The 17968-nt window shown below is 36.4% G+C and overlaps 1 protein-coding gene across 2 annotated transcripts in view; it reads left to right on the forward strand.

Moving 5' to 3' along the window:
• The window catches only part of KIF4A (kinesin family member 4A), a 123804-nt gene that overhangs the window by 766 nt on the left and 105070 nt on the right, over positions 1 to 17968 (forward strand). For both annotated transcript variants that reach the window (XM_047843533.1, XM_047843532.1), the window contains exons 3-6: positions 3641 to 3831; positions 5178 to 5270; positions 8519 to 8685; positions 8925 to 9019. In XM_047843533.1, the coding sequence (XP_047699489.1) occupies positions 3641 to 3831; positions 5178 to 5270; positions 8519 to 8685; positions 8925 to 9019 (546 nt within the window). The remainder of the gene's footprint in view (positions 1 to 3640; positions 3832 to 5177; positions 5271 to 8518; positions 8686 to 8924; positions 9020 to 17968) is intronic.

Below are 17968 nucleotides of genomic sequence, written 5' to 3' on the forward strand. Positions count from 1 at the left end.
TCCATTAGATTCTAAGTTCTTTTATGGGTGCTGAAGATGATCGGTATGCCAACCTACTTAAGGCCCAGGTACTGCAAAGCCTGTTGAGGGATTCAGAGAAAGATCATATAGCTTCCAGGCCCTGGAGGAGTTCAAAGTCCAGGAGTAGGAGTGGAAGTGGATGACTACATACATAATTTTAAATACATAAAAAATTTTAACCTTTTTGCACTTACCTTTAAGAAAAGACACTTTATTTTATTTTAATATTTATTTACATTTGAATTTTGAGGGAGAGCACAAGTCAGGGAGGGGCACAGAGACACACACACAGAATCCAAAGCAGGCTCCAGGCTCTGAGCTGTCAGCACAGAGCCTGATGTGGGGCTTGAACTCACCAACTGTGAGATCATGACCTGAGTGGAAGTCGGACGCTTAACTGAGTGAGCCACCCAGGCACTCCTAAGAAAAGACATTTTAAAAGTTAAAAATGCACAATAGACTCAATCCTGCTATAGAAGTAGCACTGTGTTCAAAGTGGTATGATAACCTAAAGGATAGCACTAATATTGCCGGGGGATTAGGGGTGAATTTCACAACACAGGAAATCTTTGAGATAGGTCTTGAATGATGAGTAGAATCCTTAGGTGAAGAAGGATGTTTTCTAAAGCCCCCGAATACTCTGACCAGTTAATAATCTTTATTAAAGAAGCTAAGGCTTCAGTGTTGTTGAAGACCATAGCAGGGTTCTAAAGAAGGGAACAATGTCTGAGAGGTGTCTAATTATTGTTATTCTTTTTTTAATGTTTATTTTTGAGAGAGAGAGAGAGAGAGTGAGTAGGGGAGAGGCAGAGAGAGAGAGGGATGGAGGATCCGAAGTGGGCTCTGTGCTGACAGCAGCAATCCCATTATGGGGCTCAAACTCAAGAACGGTGAGATCATGACCTGAGCTAAAAGGACACTCAACCGGTCGAGCCACCCAGGCACCCCTAATTATTGTTATTTTAGTACAGAGGTTATTCAGGATTCAAAGCAGAGAGCTACGTAGAAGTAGAAGCATGGCACACCAGTCCCTTAAAGATGAAAGGCATGTTTGTACATCACCTAGTCTTACTTTGTATCCAAAGAAAAATACTTTCCAGCAATATCTCTAAGTGAACTTACACCATCTATTTAAAATTCTTTTAAATAGGGATAGGGAACTCACTAACTTGCAATAGGGGGTCCTATTGGTTGGATTTTGGACAACTCTAATTGGGTTAGATTATATTGAGATGAAATTTGCTTCCCTATAATTTCCAGTGATGTTAGTTCATCCCTCTAGGTAAATAGAAGCCTTCTTACAGGCAACAGCTATTCACGTGTTTTTTTTCCCCCACTTTTTTAAATGATGTTATGGCTCAGGACACATTGAACACTGTTTTACATTTTTTCAATATTAAATCAGGGGCACCTGAGTGGCTTAGTTGGCTAAGCATTGGACTTTTGATTTCAGCTCAGGTCATGACCTTGTGGCTTGTGAGTTCAAGACCTGAGTTGGGCTCTGCACTGTTAGTGCAGAGCCTGCTTGGGATTCTCTGTCTCCCTCCCTCTCTGCCCCTCCCCTGCTCGCGCTCTCTCTCTCTCTCTCTGTCTCTCTCAAAATAAATTAATAAACTTAAAATTTTTTTAAAAAACATTAAAGCAATAATCTCAAACTTATAGAAATGTTGCAAAAACAGCATAAAGAACTTTTTTTCCTCTATCATTTGAGATGAATTGTTGACCTGATGCACCCTGAATGTGTATGTATATTGGCTACAATCAAGGGCTTCCTCCTACATAACTACAATATAAAGATCAAAATCATGAAATAAGCATTGCTGTATTGTAGATGTATTGCTACCATCTAGCCCTCAGACTTCTTTCAAGTTTCACCAATTGTCCCAATAATGTCCTCTAGAGTAAAAGGATCTCATTTAAAAGCACTTATTGTATATAGTTGTACTCCCTCCGTATAGTCTGTTTCATTTTAAAGTTTTTCCAGTCTTTTTTGAAGATCACAAGCCAGTAATTTTGTAAACTGTTTATCAGTTTTGGTGTGTCTGATGTTATGATTAGATTCAGGTTGCATATCTTCAGTAGGAATATCACAGAAGTGGTGCTGTATTCTTTCCTTTGAGTCTTATCAAGCAGCACATGATGACTTATTTCGTTACTGCTGATGTTCATTTTGATCATTTGATTACAGTGTTGTCTGCGAGGCTTCTTCACTATAAAGTTAAACTTTTTCCTATTTACACATTTGGAAGACAATTATATGATTCTATCTAAGTCTTCTAATTAACCATCCCTCCTTTCCTTTAGTTATTCCAGAAACAATATGGTTCCCAGGCCCTTCATCATCTGGTCATCTTCCTCAGAATGTACCTTCACGGTTTAGTAAGAGCCCTATAGTTCTACTTTTATCTTAACTTGGGAAACTATAAGAATCAAATTATAGTCTTTAGAGGCAATATAAAGTAGGTAGCGATTCTAATATGTATATGTTTGATTAACATTGCTCTCAGTTGCAAAGGCAAAGCCAATATTTTTTCACTCAGCTGAGTGACATCCTCTTCTACTCTGAATTCCCAATACCAGAGAGCCCTGAATATTTTGGAAAAAGTACTGAAACTTGGTTTCCCCAGTTACTACTATATACACATATCTGTGGTATTGTAGATGATTATGGAATGTTATGTTTTTGCTCTGTAGTTGTGCCAGTTGACACTAGCTATTTATTACAGTGGAAATCTTGATTTAACATCTTATGATCTTTCAGAATATCAAGGTCTTCATTTAGACATACAAGTTCTTTCAAAAAGAAAAAAAAAGGCCAAGAACATATATCACATTAAATCATACTTAAATGATGACATGTCTATAAGAAGCCTGATAATATGGTCCAGATGGACTGAGAGTTTAAATAGGGAGTGGATGCTTTCATTGGTTATAAAAAATCTATGTTGTTGCCTTTTCAGATGAAGACTGGTAATCAAAAACATATATGTTGGAATTCCTTCTATTTATGCAACTTCTAAGACTTTCATTTAATTCCCATAATTTAGAATTGCTAGAAGTAGAATTATAAAGCTCTGAATGGCTTTTTGACAGTGACTGGGCCACCTTTATTACCTCATTCATATCTTTAAATGTTTTACTTCTTTGGGGTACTTGGGTGGCTCAGTCGGTTAAGCGTCCAACTTCGGTTCAGGTCATGATCTCATGGTTCATGAGTTCAAGCCCCACATCAGGCTCTGTGCTGACAGCTAAGAGCCTGGAGCCTGCTTCAGATTTTGTCCCCCTCTTTCTCTGCCCCTCCCCTGCTCGCTTGCTCTCACTCTGTCTCTCAAAAATAACATTTAAATAACTAGCTAAATAAATGTTTTACTTCCTAGCTTTTAAGGGCCACAAAGAGGGGCACATATTCTGGATTTGGTATTTTTTTTCTTTGCTTATTTGGACTAATGCAAAATCATGGCACCCATCTAAGTTTTCTGTATGTCTGCTAGTCCTAAGAGACCCTTGTCTTAAGAGAGCAGTCTCAATTTTGTTGCAAATAATTGCTGAAAGAAGTTGAGTATATTGATTGGTTGAAAATATTTAAGCACCACTATGTATGTGACTTCTGTTTTGCCAGGATACAATGCAACCGTCCTGGCCTATGGGCAAACTGGCTCTGGAAAAACCTATTCAATGGGAGGTGCATACACTGCAGAGCAAGAGAATGAACCAACAGTTGGGGTTATTCCTAGGGTAATACAATTTCTCTTCAAAGAAATTGATAAAAAGAGTGACATCGAATTTACTCTGAAAGTATCATACTTGGAGGTAAATGATTTATCTTTAATTATATAGAATTCAAATGTAACTTGGGTGGAAAAAAAAATCCAAATCATGTTTTTCCCGGCATGACTCAAATTAGTAAATTGCATTTTTAGTAAATTACATTTTAATAAACTGATAGAGAAAATTTACTGGCTCAGTTGGATCTGGCTCCCACCCAGTTCTTTTCTTGTCAGAAGAGTCTGTTTAATCTGATTGTTAGAGGAGTTGGCATTGCCGTATAAAAAGATAATAGGAATTCTTTAATTCCAATTTGGCTTCCACTGCTGATTCCCTGTAGAGTATGCAGAAGAATATCTGATTTCCCTTTATTATTTTGAAGCCTAAGTGATAATGCTTCTAGTTTCAGGAAGAATGTTATAAAAAGTGGGTGAAGTATTGAGCTGTGTGTGTGATAATAGAATGTGTTTATTCAACAGATAGTTATTAAATACCTACTGCGTTACAGGACCTGTTCTAGCTACTTAAGATATATCAATGAACAAAACATTAAAATCCCTACCCTTGTGGTGTTTTCATTCTAGTGAATATCACTATACAAGTAGATGGGCCAGTTATATCTAACCTATGACATCAAACCTTTGTTTAAGAAATTTGTGGCTTCTGGGAAACTAGTTGGTTAGTTCCTTAGTAGTGATATCTTTAATAAGCAATAATTAAACTTACATAATTTAGGCATGCAATTATATATTGTATGTGAATACTTCATCTTGGAGTTGAATCTTAATATGTATAGGAGGTGCGGAGTTGGAAGATGGGGAGTTAAACATCATTAAGATTAGCCTTTTTGGATATCTTGATTAACCCAGTTGTGGTCAAGGTAATCAAATGTAAAAATTACTTAAGAACTTCGTATGTTAAATAGTAGCAACAGCCATAATAGCAAACAAATATGGTGCTTACTATCCACTAAACACTGTTCTAAGTTCTTAGAGTTCTGGTTGTTGAAATATTGGTTGCCACTTCTCCTGTTTGCTTTTCATTTCCTCCCTCCAATAAGGACCCTTTACTTACATTTTAACAATCAGGAAGGTGATACTGTCATGCCACCATCAAAGAACTGGATTTGGGCACCCATGTAACTTTTCATTGTGTCCACTATTCCCAAGAAACTGTCTTAAGAGCAGTCTCAATTTTGTTACAACTAATATCTGAATTCATTCTTGTAAGTATCAAATGGTTACATGTAGAATTAAAGTCCTTTTCTTTATTATAAGAATAAAATGTTGTAAAATATTTTTAATACAGGAAGTCGCAAAGAATTTTAAAAGTCACCCAAGATTACCACTATTAACATCTTGTGTTTGCCACTTTATTTTTAACAATACCAGATTTACAACGAAGAAATCTTGGATCTTCTATGCCCGTCTCGTGAGAAAGCCTCTCAAATAAATATACGGGAAGATCCTAAGGAAGGCATAAAGGTGTGTTTGTCTCTCATTTAATGTTACTGAAAAATGTTGGCCACCACTAACATTTACATCTCTTTTATTTGCCACTGTGTTTTTTTTTTTTTTCAACGTTTATTTATTTTTGGAACAGAGAGAGACAGAGCATGAACGGGGGAGGGCCAGAGAGGGAGAGAGACACAGAATCGGAAACAGGCTCCAGGCTCTGAGCCATCAGCCCAGAGCCTGACGCGGAGCTCGAACTCACGGACCGAGAGATTGTGACCTGGCTGAAGTCAGACGCTTTAACCAACTGCACCACCCAGGCGCCCCGCCGTGGTTTTAAATGACTACTGACATCTCAGTCTTTCGGGTTTTGTGTGATCTTAATTCCCTTTGTTAATCTAGAATTCCTAAATGGGAGCTCTTGTGGGGAAGGAAGTTTTATCATCTTCCTGTTACCTATTTCTCATTTTTATTTAAATTCTTTAATATATTGTGCAGTACTGGTTTCAGGAATAGAATTTTGTGATTCATCATTTACATATAGCACCCAGTGCCCTCCTTAATACCTGTCACTCATTTAGCCCAATCCCCCCATCCCACTCCCCTAATAAAATAAGATAAAAACAGGGAGGGAGGCAAACCATAAGATACTCTTAAATACAGAGAACAAACTGAGGGTTATCTTCCTGTTACCTCTTGAAGGAATGTTAATATCAATCAATTAAATATTTATTATTTACAGAGTTCTAAGACCAGGCTATTTATTTAGTACAGTAACCACTAGCCACGAATGGCTATTTAAACTTAAATGAACTAAAATATAATGAAATTTAAAATTGAGTCCCTTCATCACACCAGCCACATATCAAGTGCCCACTAGCTATATGTGGCTGGTGGCTACTGTAGGACAGCACAGATAACATAACCATGGTCACAGAAAATTTGTTGGGACAGCACTGTAACAGACATTGTGCTAGGCAGTGGGATGATATTTAAAAAGGAAAAAGGGTGAATAATATAAAAAATTTAAAATCCATAAGTACCAAAGGAAGAAGAGATCACTTACATGAGAGGCTTCTGTCATATGGTTTAGATGTGGGATGAGGAGCTGAACAGAAAATTCAAGGCAAGGTTGGGAGTTTAGTATACGGGAGTGGACCAAATCCAGAAGCTAGAATCAAAAACATGCACAGCTTGGATCTAGCTCCAGCTTGAGTATTCAGGGGTGGAGAATCCAAGGCTGGAAGTAGATGAGTCTATATAACTTAGGAAAAATTGGTAAAATAGTATCTTACCCATCTCCTTTTCCTTCCTCTCTTCCCTGCATGGAAAGTTGAAGGTTTAGGATACAGGTACATGAGGAGCAGCTGTGCTTATGATTTTTTTTTTCTGGTCATTATCCAGGTATTAAAACAAGGCTTGAAAGGTCAGACTTATTTGAAAGCCTGAAAAATTTGGAATATAGGGAGACAATTTGGATAGTGGGGATACAAAACCTGGGCAAAATGTGTGCTATTGCCAGAAAGAATATTGGTACTGAGCCAGGTTTTGGCCCATTTCCAAGATCTTTTATATGCATGACAAGACAGGAATTAAATCCCAAGCATTATTTGAGGTAAAATTCTCAAAGAAGTGTGAGTATCTGACTTAAATTAGAGTGGGTAAGAACAAGTTTGTAAACACTCTTCAAATGGGATGGATGGAATATAAGTAGAGAATAGAAGTAAGGGTATTCTTGTAGCAAGGAGTAGCTTAAGCAGGAAAACAGGAAATATACTCTTGGGGATAATAAGACTACACCGGTCTGTCTGGATTAGAGAATTTGAGTTGAGAATTAATAGATGTGTTAGGACCAGATTATGAAGCCAGGCTAAAGCATCATGTGTTCCATCCCTGTGAACAGTTTATAAATGAGATTGCTATGGCCACTTTTACCAAGATTTTGTCTTATGTGTGTATCTATCCAGCTATGTTAGCTCCTGAAGTTTAAGAATGTCTTAAAAATCTCCTTGGGAGCACCTGGGTGGCTCGGTAGGGCAGCAGACTCTTGATTTCGGCTCAGGTCATGATCTTGTGGTTTGCTGTCAGTGCGGAGCCTGCTTGGGATTCTCTCTCTCCCTCTCTCTCTGCCCCTATACCACTCATGTATGCGCATGTGCTCTCTCTTTCTCTCTCTCTCTCAAAATAAATACATACACTCCAAAGAAAAATCTCCTTGGATCCTCATTATTTAGCGCAGAACTTAGTAATTTGGTGACATTTTAGGAAGCAGGATTTTAGGGAGACTGAACAGAAGTAGACTGAAAAGGAGACATACTAGGAAGACAGATGAGGAAGGCCAGTTGGAGAAACTTTGCCTTATTCTTCACGCATGAAGTAAGATTCGCCTGGACTAGGCAAGTAGATGTGGAAAGGAAAAGGAAGTGATGGATGCAAAAGAAAAATGACTAGGAGCTGGTGATAGATGAGACAGGGAGAAATGGGAGGCAAAGAATTGAAGGTGAATCTGAGGTTTTGAGAACAGAGATACTGATAGAAGTGGAGAGGTAGTGGAGAGAATCAGTGTTGGTGGAAGGAAGATGAGTTTGGTTTATAATTCACTGTTTTCAAAGTATAAGAGGCAGGCAATTTGAAATGAAAGACTAGAAATTAGGGCCACAGATGTAGATTTGGGAGCCATGGAGTAATAAAATAATAGCATATTTGGGCTAGAAGGGACATTATAATCATCTAGGGCAATCTTCAGAGACTCCAAGAGATTTTAACTTGTACAAATTCTCTTGGGTGGATATGTACCAAGCCTAGGACTCTGTTTTCCTGCTATTTCCCCTAGTGAAAATGAAGTATAAAACAGGTCAGAGGTATACGAAGGATCATAGGGTCACATGGAGAAAGTAGTAAAGAGAAATACCATAACTATTTGTATTGCCCTTCTTGGGGCCAAAGCTTACCTTCACTTGGGGGTTCTCCAGAAGGCACCTATTCATTGCTTTATCCTAAAATCTAGAGATCTCTTCTAGCTCCAGTATTGTCTGGTACCCTTGTTTTGGAAGTCCCTAGGGGAGATTAGAGACCTTGGTTTGCAGTGATCACAGAGTTGCTAGTCAAACAGTCCTCATTACCACAACTGTTCTATTTATTGAGGTTCTATTGGAACATGAAAGCATTATTTTTTTAAACTACCAATCCCTATATCTCTGATGAAGTATTTAAAGTAGAATCTAAAATAAGTAAATAAAGTTGAATCTTAAGGAAATTTTTTTCTTTCTCTGAATTAGATTGTGGGACTCACCGAGAAGACTGTTTTAGTTGCTCTGGATACCGTTTCCTGTTTGGAACAGGGTAACAACTGTAGGACTGTGGCCTCCACAGCTATGAACTCCCAGTCATCCCGATCTCATGCCATCTTTACAATCTCCATCGAACAAAGAAAGAAAAGCGACAAGTAAGTTACAGTTACAGCTTCAAGAGTCAACATTTTTAACCTAGTTTAACTGAAGTTGAGTATTAAGTTGCTTCTTTGGCTGATTGACAATTCCTCGGAGATCAGTACTCTGAGTACTGGTAACCAGTGGAGCCATTTGAGCTGACTTGGAAGAACATGAGAGCCAGCAGGTCAGCTTTGACACTCAGCTGCCTTCAAGCTCATGTACTGTTCTCATTGGTGTCCTCTTGTCATCACAGGAATAGCAGTTTTCGCTCCAAGTTGCATCTTGTAGACCTTGCCGGATCAGAAAGACAGAAGAAAACCAAGGCTGAAGGGGACCGTCTAAAAGAGGGTGAGAGAAATTAAGGCCACAGTTGTAGATGAAAATTTGCAGTACTCTTACTGTGTTGTTGCTGCCTTGACTGAAGTATTTCAGGTCGTATTCTAAAGGTAGCTGCAATTCAAGTTTGAGGCTGATTTCAGAAATAGTGAAACATTGTTTCTTTCCCTTACACTCATTTTCTAATGTAGGGATGAGATTTGGATCTGGCCCTGGGTTTGATTTCATCTGGTCCAGGCAAGTTTTAGTTTTTGTTCTGTTTTACCCCCCAGCTACTTATGATTAAAATCAGTATCCTGATTCTGTCATCTGAAGCATTCACTGTCCTTATCAGACACTGTCACTTATAAACCTCATCAGCATGGTTTCCAGATGTTCATTTAAGTTGTTGGATATACACAATGAAGCTCCTAAGGCTGAAAGAACCCCGTGGTGTATGCTATTAGACACATTTGTCTAGCATGATAGTGGCCTGGTAATCTGCATGCTTTGGGAATGATCTTTCAAATGATTATTCTAGGTAACAAAAATTAATCTAGTTAACAAAAATTAACAACCAGCTCCTATTTCTCAATGTTGTACCTAAGGATCTCATAAAAGATTTTGCCAAATGCCTTGCCACAGTTCAGGTATACTATGTCTGCCATATTTCTCATAGCTACCAGTTCAGTAACAGTACAAAAAAGAAATAGGGGCACCCAGATGGCTCAGTCAGTTGAGCATCTGACTCTTGGTTTCGGCTCAGGTCATGATCGCAGGGTTGTGATATTGAGCCCTTTGTTGGACTCTACACTTAGCTTGGGATTCTCTCTCTTTTCCTCTGTCCCTCTCCCCACACTCACACGTGCTCTCTAAAAAATTTTCAAAAAAAAAAAGAAATAAGGATTAGCCTAAATTGACTTCGTGAATTCAAGCTGGCTTCTAGCGTTTATTCTTCCATTCCTAGGTTCTTGCAAGCCATCCCTGTAATATTCTGTCCCATAATAATCTAGAAGACTTACATCAAACTTACTGGTCTGTAATTTATAGAATTAACTTATACCTCTTTTTTTTTTTTGAAAATTGAAATTGCATCTGTCCAGTCTTCTGGAATGTCTTTCTCTGTGCTTCCTCAAAGATCATTGACATAGCTTCAGCATTCTTATTTGAAATTACTCTCATTTTTCTTGGTAATAATTCCTCTGGCCCAAGATATTTGAACTCCTGTTAAAGTAGTTCAGTTCTCACTTACTACCCCTTTACTCATATTGGGCTTCAGTTCCCTCTGGGGAACTGAGAATGCAGAAGCAAAAATAGTAATTGAGGAATTTTACCTCTGTCATACATCATTATTATACTGCTGGCACAGGGCAGAGACCTATTTCTTCCTCATTCAGCTTTTTGTTCTGAATATATTTGAAAGTGCCCTTTTTGTTCTGTGTTTGCACTGTGAGATTTAGCCTTCTTAATACTATTTTTAAAGGTTCTTCTGCCTCTGTCTTTTTTTAGGTTTACAGTTCTGAGTTTTTTTTAACAGCTTTATTGAGATCTAATTCACATACCATAAAAATCACTCATGTAAACTGTACATTTCGGTGGATTTTAGTATATTCACAGAGTTGTGCAACCATCACCACAATCTAATTTTAGAACATTATTATCAACCTCAAAAAGAGACTCCATACCAATTAGCAGTCACTCCCCATTCCCACCCCCTTCTCTAGCCCTAGGCAACCATAACCTGTATTTCGTATAAATATAGTCATAGAATATGTGGTCTTTTGGGAGTGGCTTGCTTCACTTAACATAAGATTTTTAAGGATCATCCATACTTCATTCACTTTTATTGCAGAATCATATTCTGGTGTATGGATATACAACATTTTGTTTGTATCAGTTGCATCCAATTTGGCTATTTTGAATATTGCTCTCTGAGCATCTGTGTATAAGTTTTTGTGTAGACAAATGGGTTTTTTTGTTTTTTTTGTTTTTGTTTTTTAAAATTTTTTAGAGAGAGAGTGAGAGAGCACGAGTGGGGGAGAGCGGGAGAGGGGGAGAGAAAGGGAGAATCCCAAGCAGGTTCCATGCCAGCATGGAGCCCAACATGGGACTTGATCCCATGACCCTGGGATCATGACCCAAGCCAAAATCAAGAGTCAGACATCCAACTGACCAAACTACCCAGGCGCCCCAGTGTAGACAAATGTTTTAATTTCCGTTTAGGTATATACCAAAGTGTGTAACAGCTGGGTCGTATGGTAACTTTTTAAATTTATTTTTTTTAATTAAAATGTAATTAATATACCATAAAATTCACCCCTTTAAACTGTACAATTCAGTAATTTTTATATATTCACAAAGTTGTGTAACCATCACCACAGTAAGTTTTAGAACATTTTCATCACCCCAAAAAGAAAACCCACACGCATTAGCAGTCATTTCCTATTTTTTCCCAACCTCCCCCCACTCCCACCCTGCCTGTTTATGATTAATCTTCTTTCTGTCTCTACAGATTTGCCTATTCAGGACATTTCATACACATATGATCATACAATATATGGTCTTTGTGACTGGCTTCTTTCACTTAACAATGTTTTCAAGGCTCATCCATGTTGTGTAACATGTATCACTACTTCATTGCTTTTTATTGCCGAACAATATTCTACTACATGAGTATATTAATACTATTATTAATTATTAATACATATTCATATATATATTTATCCACTGATGGACATTTGGGTTGTTTCCACTTTTGTTTTTTATGAATAATGCTGCGATGAGCATTGATGTACAAGTTCTCAAGTGGGTGTATGTTTTCATTTCTCTTGGGTCTATACCTAAGAGTGGAATTGCTGGATCATGTGATAACTCTGTGTTTAACTTTTTGAAGAACTGCCAGACTGTTTTTCACAGGAACTATACCACTTTAACTTTCTTAGGATTGTTATTTTTAGAAATCTAATTCTAGTTCTAAAAATAGGATTCTAATTCTTTCATATTCTTACTTTTATTATTTTTTTGTTTTTTATTTTATTTATACTTCTCCCCCCATTCTTTTTAATTTTTTATTTTTGAGAGAGAGAGGATGCAAGTGATCAAGGAACAGAGAGGGAGAGAGACAGAATCCCAAGAGGGGAAGAGAGAGGGAGAGAGAGAGAAGCGGGGCTCACCAGACATGGGGCTCGAGCTCACCAACTGTGAGATCATGACCTCAGCTGAAGTTGGATGCTTAAACGACTAAGCCACCCAGGAGCCCCTATTATTTCTTTAATTGTAGCCATCCTAGTGCGTGTGAAGTGATAACTCATTGTGGTTTTGGTTTGCATTTCCTCAATGGCTAATGATGTTGAGCATTGTTTCATGTGCTTATCAGCAATTTATATATCTTTTTAGAACAATGTTCTTTCAGATTCTTAGCCCATTTTTTAATTGGGTTATTTATCTCTTTATGGTTGAGTTATATGTGTTCTTTATACTAAGCCCTTATCAGTTTATGAATGCTCTGGGTACTAACCCCTTATCAGATACATGCTTTGCAAATGTTTTCTCCCATTCTCTGGGTTATGTTTTCACTTACTGATGGTATCCTTTGAAGCACACAGTTTAAAAAAACTTGATGACATCCATTCATCTACTTTTTCTCTTGTTGTGTGTTTGGTGTCATATCTTTAAAAAAATGCCTAATCCAAGGTCACAAAGATTTATGCTTGTTTTCTTCTAGGAGTTTTATGGTTTTAGATGCTGTATTTAAGTCTTTGATCCATTTTGAGTTAATTTTTGTATATGGTGTGAAGTGGCAGTCCAAACTTCAGTCTTTTTGCATGTAGATATTCAAGTATCCCTGCATCATTTGTTGAAAAGACTATTCTTTCCCATGGAACTGTCTTGGCATCATTGTCAAGAACAACTGGCATCTCAATTCTATTCCATTGATCTGTATGTCTATCCTTATGCCAGTACTATACTATCTTGATTACTGTAACTTTGTAGTAAGTTTTGAAATCAGGAAGTGTGAGTGCTTCAACTTTGTTCTTTTTCAAGATTGTTTTGGCTATTCTGGGTCCCTTGCATTTCCATATGAATGTTAGGATCAGCTTGTCATTTTCTGAAAAGAAGGCAGCTGGGATTTTCATAGGGATTGTGTTGAATCTGTAGATCAATTTAGGAAGTATTGCCATCTTAATATTAAGTCTTTCAATTCACAAACCTCAAATGGCTTTCCATTCATTTAGATCTTCTTAAATATCCTTTAATACTTTTTTTAACTTTCAGAGTATAAGTTTTACACTTGTTAAACTTATTCCTAAATATTTTGTTCTTTTCAATGCTGTTGTAAATGGAATTTCATTTTCAAATTGTTTATTGAGCTTTGTATAGTGATCTTGTATCTGCAACCTTGCTGAATTTGTTAGTTCTAATAGGTCTTTAATGGATTCTTTAGGATTTCTATATACAAGTTCATGTCATCTGTGAACAGAGATAATTTTACTTCTTCCTTGCTGGTCTGGATGCCTTTATTTCCTTTTCTTGCCTCATTGTCCTGGCTAGAACCTCTAGGACAATGTTGGATAGAAGTGGTGAGAATGGATATTGTTGTCTTGTTCCTGATTTTAGGGGAAAAGCACTCAGTCTTTTACTACTAAGTATGACGTTAGCTGTGGGTTTTTCTTTTCTCTTTATAATTTTTTTAATGTTTATTTATTTTTGAGAGAGAGAGAGAGAGAGAGAGCGAGCACATGCGCGAGCAGGGGAGAGGCAGAGAGAGAGAGGGAGACACAGAATCGGAAACAGGTTCCATGCTCTGAGCTGTCAGCACAGAGCCTGGAGTAGGGCTTGAACCCATGAGCCACAAGATCATAACCTGAGCTGAAGTCGGACGCTTAACTGACTGAGCCACCCAGGCACCCCAGCTGTGGGTTTTTCATAGATGCCCCTACCTGGATGAGGAATTTCTGTCTATATCTAGTTTGTTGAGTGTTTTTATCATGAGTTTGTCAAATGATTTTTCATCATCTATTGGCATGATCATATTATTTTGTTCATTATTCTGTTGATATGGTTTATTGCATTAAATGATTTTTGGATGTTAAACCAATCTTGTTTTCCTAGAATAAACCTAACTTGTTGCTTTAGTATATTTAGTGACTTTCTTGGACTAATTCTGTAATTCCCAGTAGTATACAGTCACAGAAGGTTAGTGGTTAGTCAATGATTGGTCTCAGATTTCCTTAAATGCCTTGAACTATAACTTTTCCAGCATTTGCCTAGGGCTCTGTATTAGATGTTGGGGCTTGTCCCTAACACTCAGACTTGTTACAACTCTATCTTAGTCACTTCTTGAACTGGGCCTCAAAGTCAGCCAGGGGTACAAGATAAGGTCTTTTTAGGTATTTCCTGCCATTTTTAGGTCTTTCCTGAGCATGCACATAGCTTTCTAGATCTCCAGAAATATATCCTAGCTTTTTAAAGCCCCCTGTGGACACTTCATTCCCCAGATCTTCCTTTTAAGTTTTCAAGCAGGCTCTTATTTAAAACTGTGGCTATTAAGTTTGGTGTGTATTGTCACCAGATATTTTTCTGTACATAAGTGTGCATATACATGTAGTAATATATTTGTTATATGCCTTTACAGGTTTTAGTATTGCTAAGTTAATTTTGTTTGAATTACACAAGTAATGTATGGATAAATTCCTAGTATAAAAACACAAGCAACGCAGATGAAGAGAAAAGCCCCCCTTGATCTACCTCCCAATCCTAATCTAGGAATAACTACTTTCACCTGCCTGGTTTTTTAATTGGTGTTTCCCTGTTGTTTTTAAAGACAAATGCTATCATACTGCATATATTATTTTTCAACTTCCTTTTGTCTCTTAATAAGATATCTTTGAAATCTCTTTGTATTACTATATAAATCTGCCTCATTTTTAGAACTGCTATATAGAATTCTACAGTGTTCAAAGTCTACCATGTTTATTTAACTATTCCTGTTTTGAATGACATTTAGGTTGTCCAGTTTCTAGCTATTGCTAGAAACTGAGGTATCGACTGAAAAAATTGAACATTTTTTTCATGTTATTGGCCATTTCTCTTTCCATTTCTGTGAATTGCCTGTTCATACCCTTTGATTACTTTTCTTCTTTCAGGTTATATTTCTCTTGTTGACTTTAGAAGTTGTTTATATATTCCAGATATTAATGACTTGTTGCATGTATATTACATATATTTTTCTCGGTCTCATTTTTTAACTTTGTAATCTTTTCATTCATGTTTTCCCAATTTTGTTTTCCTAATTTTTTCTTGAGGTAAAATTTATATACAATAAAATGCACATATTTTAAATGTTCAGTTTGTTGAGTTTTGATAGTTGTGTATGCACTTGTGTAACTATCATTCCCTTGTACCCTTTCCCAGTCAACCCACCCTACCCATTTTCCACCTTAAGCAACCACTTTCTTTCTGACTTCTGTCACCATAGATTAATTTTGCATGTTCTTAGACTTCATATTAATGGAATCATATCATTTTTATTTGCCTGGCTGCTTTTATTTACCATAATGTGGTTAGTTGTGGGTTTTTTTGGAGATTCGTCCATGTTCTTGCTTTGATTAATGATGTGTTCCTCTGTGTTGCTGAGTAGTATTCCATTATATAATTATACCACTATTTGTCTTTCCATTCTCCTTTAGATGGAAATTTGGGTCATTCCCAGTTGTTAGCTATTATGAATAAGGCTGCCTTGAGCATTCATGTGCAGGTCTTTTTGTTAATATATGTTTTCATTTCTCTTGGGTAAATACCTAGGAATGGAAGAGGTAGATGTATGCTTAACGGTATAAGAAAATGCCTAATGGTTCTCTAACATAGTTTGTACCATTTCTAACAGTTTGTATCATTTCAGCAACGTATGAGAGTTCCAGTTCATCACAGTCTTAGAAACATTAGCGTGAGTGTCAGCTGGCATCTCATCATGGTTCTAATTTGCATTTCAAAGATGACAATGTTGAGCCTCTTTTCATGTACTTACTGTCTATTTTTTTTTTTTACTTACTGTCTATTTATGTATCTTATCTTTTGAAGTGTCCTTCAAGTCTTTTACCCATTTTACCAAATTGAGTTATTCATCGTTTTATTGATGATTTGTGAGAGTTCTTTATATATTTTGGATTCAAATGTCAGATAGTGTATATTACAAATATTCTTTTATAATCTGTGGCTTGTCTGTCCTTTTAATGATATCTTTGAGCAGAAATTTTAATTTTTGTGAAGTGCGGTTTCTCATTTCTTTTCATTAATGCTTAGAAAAGCTCTAAAAGCTTTTAGCACAAAAGCTTGTGTCCTGTCCATGAAATCTTTGCCTGCCCAGAGTCATGAAGATAATCTCCCATGTTTTCTACTTGAAGCTTTATAGTTTTAACTTTTACATTAGTTTTGTAATCTATCTTTAATTAGTTTTTGGTTATAAAGTGAGATAGGGGTTGATCATTCCCCTGACCCCACATGGATATCTGGTTGTTCTAGCATCATTTATTAAAAAGAAGTCCCTTTACCCACTGATTTGACTTGGTATCTTGATATGTTGGGTTGAAGATATGTGTGTAGGTGTATTTCTGGACTCCATTCTGCCCTATTAGTATATCTGTTTATTCTTAAGCCCTTTAATAGATATAGTTTATAGTGTATTTTAATCTCTGGGAGGGCAAGTTTTTCCTTACTGTTCTTTTATCAGAACCAGTTTGATTATTTTCTCTTCCAGATGAGTTTTAGAATCAGGCTGCCAAGTTCTATGAAAAATTCACAAATTTCATAAATTCTGAATTCAATTTATAGATTAACTTGAGGAGAATTGTGCCTACTCCTCCAGCAGCATGATCTCTGCATTTTTATTCAAGTCTTCTTTTATGTCTTTCAGTGAGCTTTTATAGTTTTCTTAATATAATTCTTACACCACCTACCTTGGTAGGCATATTCTGGAGTATTATAGTTTGTGTTGCTATTTTGAATATCCCTTCTTCTATTTTATTTTTTAATCCTGTCTAGGAAAAGTATTAATTTTCAAATTTTGATTCTGTATCTTACCACATTGCTGAATTGCTTTCTTAGTTTCTCATTATTTGGCAGTTGCGTTTCTTGGGTTCCTGGGTAGGTATTCATATTATTTTCAAGTAGACACTTTGGCCTCTTCCTAACGTACTTTATTTCTTATTTCAGTACAAAATTGAATAGTACTAGTGATAGTAGCCATTCTAATTTTTTAATTTTTTTTACTCTAGCTGGGATATTGCCAGTGTTTCACCTTTAATTATCAGTACAGCTCTGGCAGCTATCCTTTGTCAAGTTAAGGAAGTGACTTTTCGTTCCTAGTTTGCTAAGAATTACATATTTTTAAAATAAGAAATGAGTATTGAGTTTATCATTGGGAATTAATGATCATGTAGTTTTTCTTCTTTTAACCTATTGTTAGAATGAATTGTAAAAATAACTTTTCTATCAGTGAATCGTCCCCAATTGAACATGATAAGTTATTCTTCCTGTACATTGCTGGGTTTCATGTACTAATTTTCAATTTAGGGCATTTACATATATGTTCCTATAAGAGAGTAGCCTGTAACTTTTTTTTATATGTGTGCTCCTTTTGTCCAGTTTTGGTTTGAAGGTTTTGCCAACTGTATAAAATTAGTTGGGAAACTTTTGATTTTTTTTCTGTGGTCTGGTACAGTTTAAATAACATGGGAATTATCTTTGAAGTTTTCTTGAATAATTAGATTTTCTCTATCTGGAGCCAATGTTGATCATTTATATTTTCTTAGAAAACTATTCACTTCGTCTAGATTGTCAAATTTATTGGCATAATTTTGCATATGGATTTACTTTATAGTTTTAATCTCTATATCTGTAATTATGTCCCTCCTTTTAGTTCATTTGTTTATGTATTTTCTCTTTTTTTCTATCACATTTGACAAATTTGTTAATTAACTGTCC

Source organism: Prionailurus viverrinus, chromosome X (assembly GCF_022837055.1).
Source record: "Prionailurus viverrinus isolate Anna chromosome X, UM_Priviv_1.0, whole genome shotgun sequence".
NCBI lineage: Eukaryota > Metazoa > Chordata > Mammalia > Carnivora > Felidae > Prionailurus > Prionailurus viverrinus.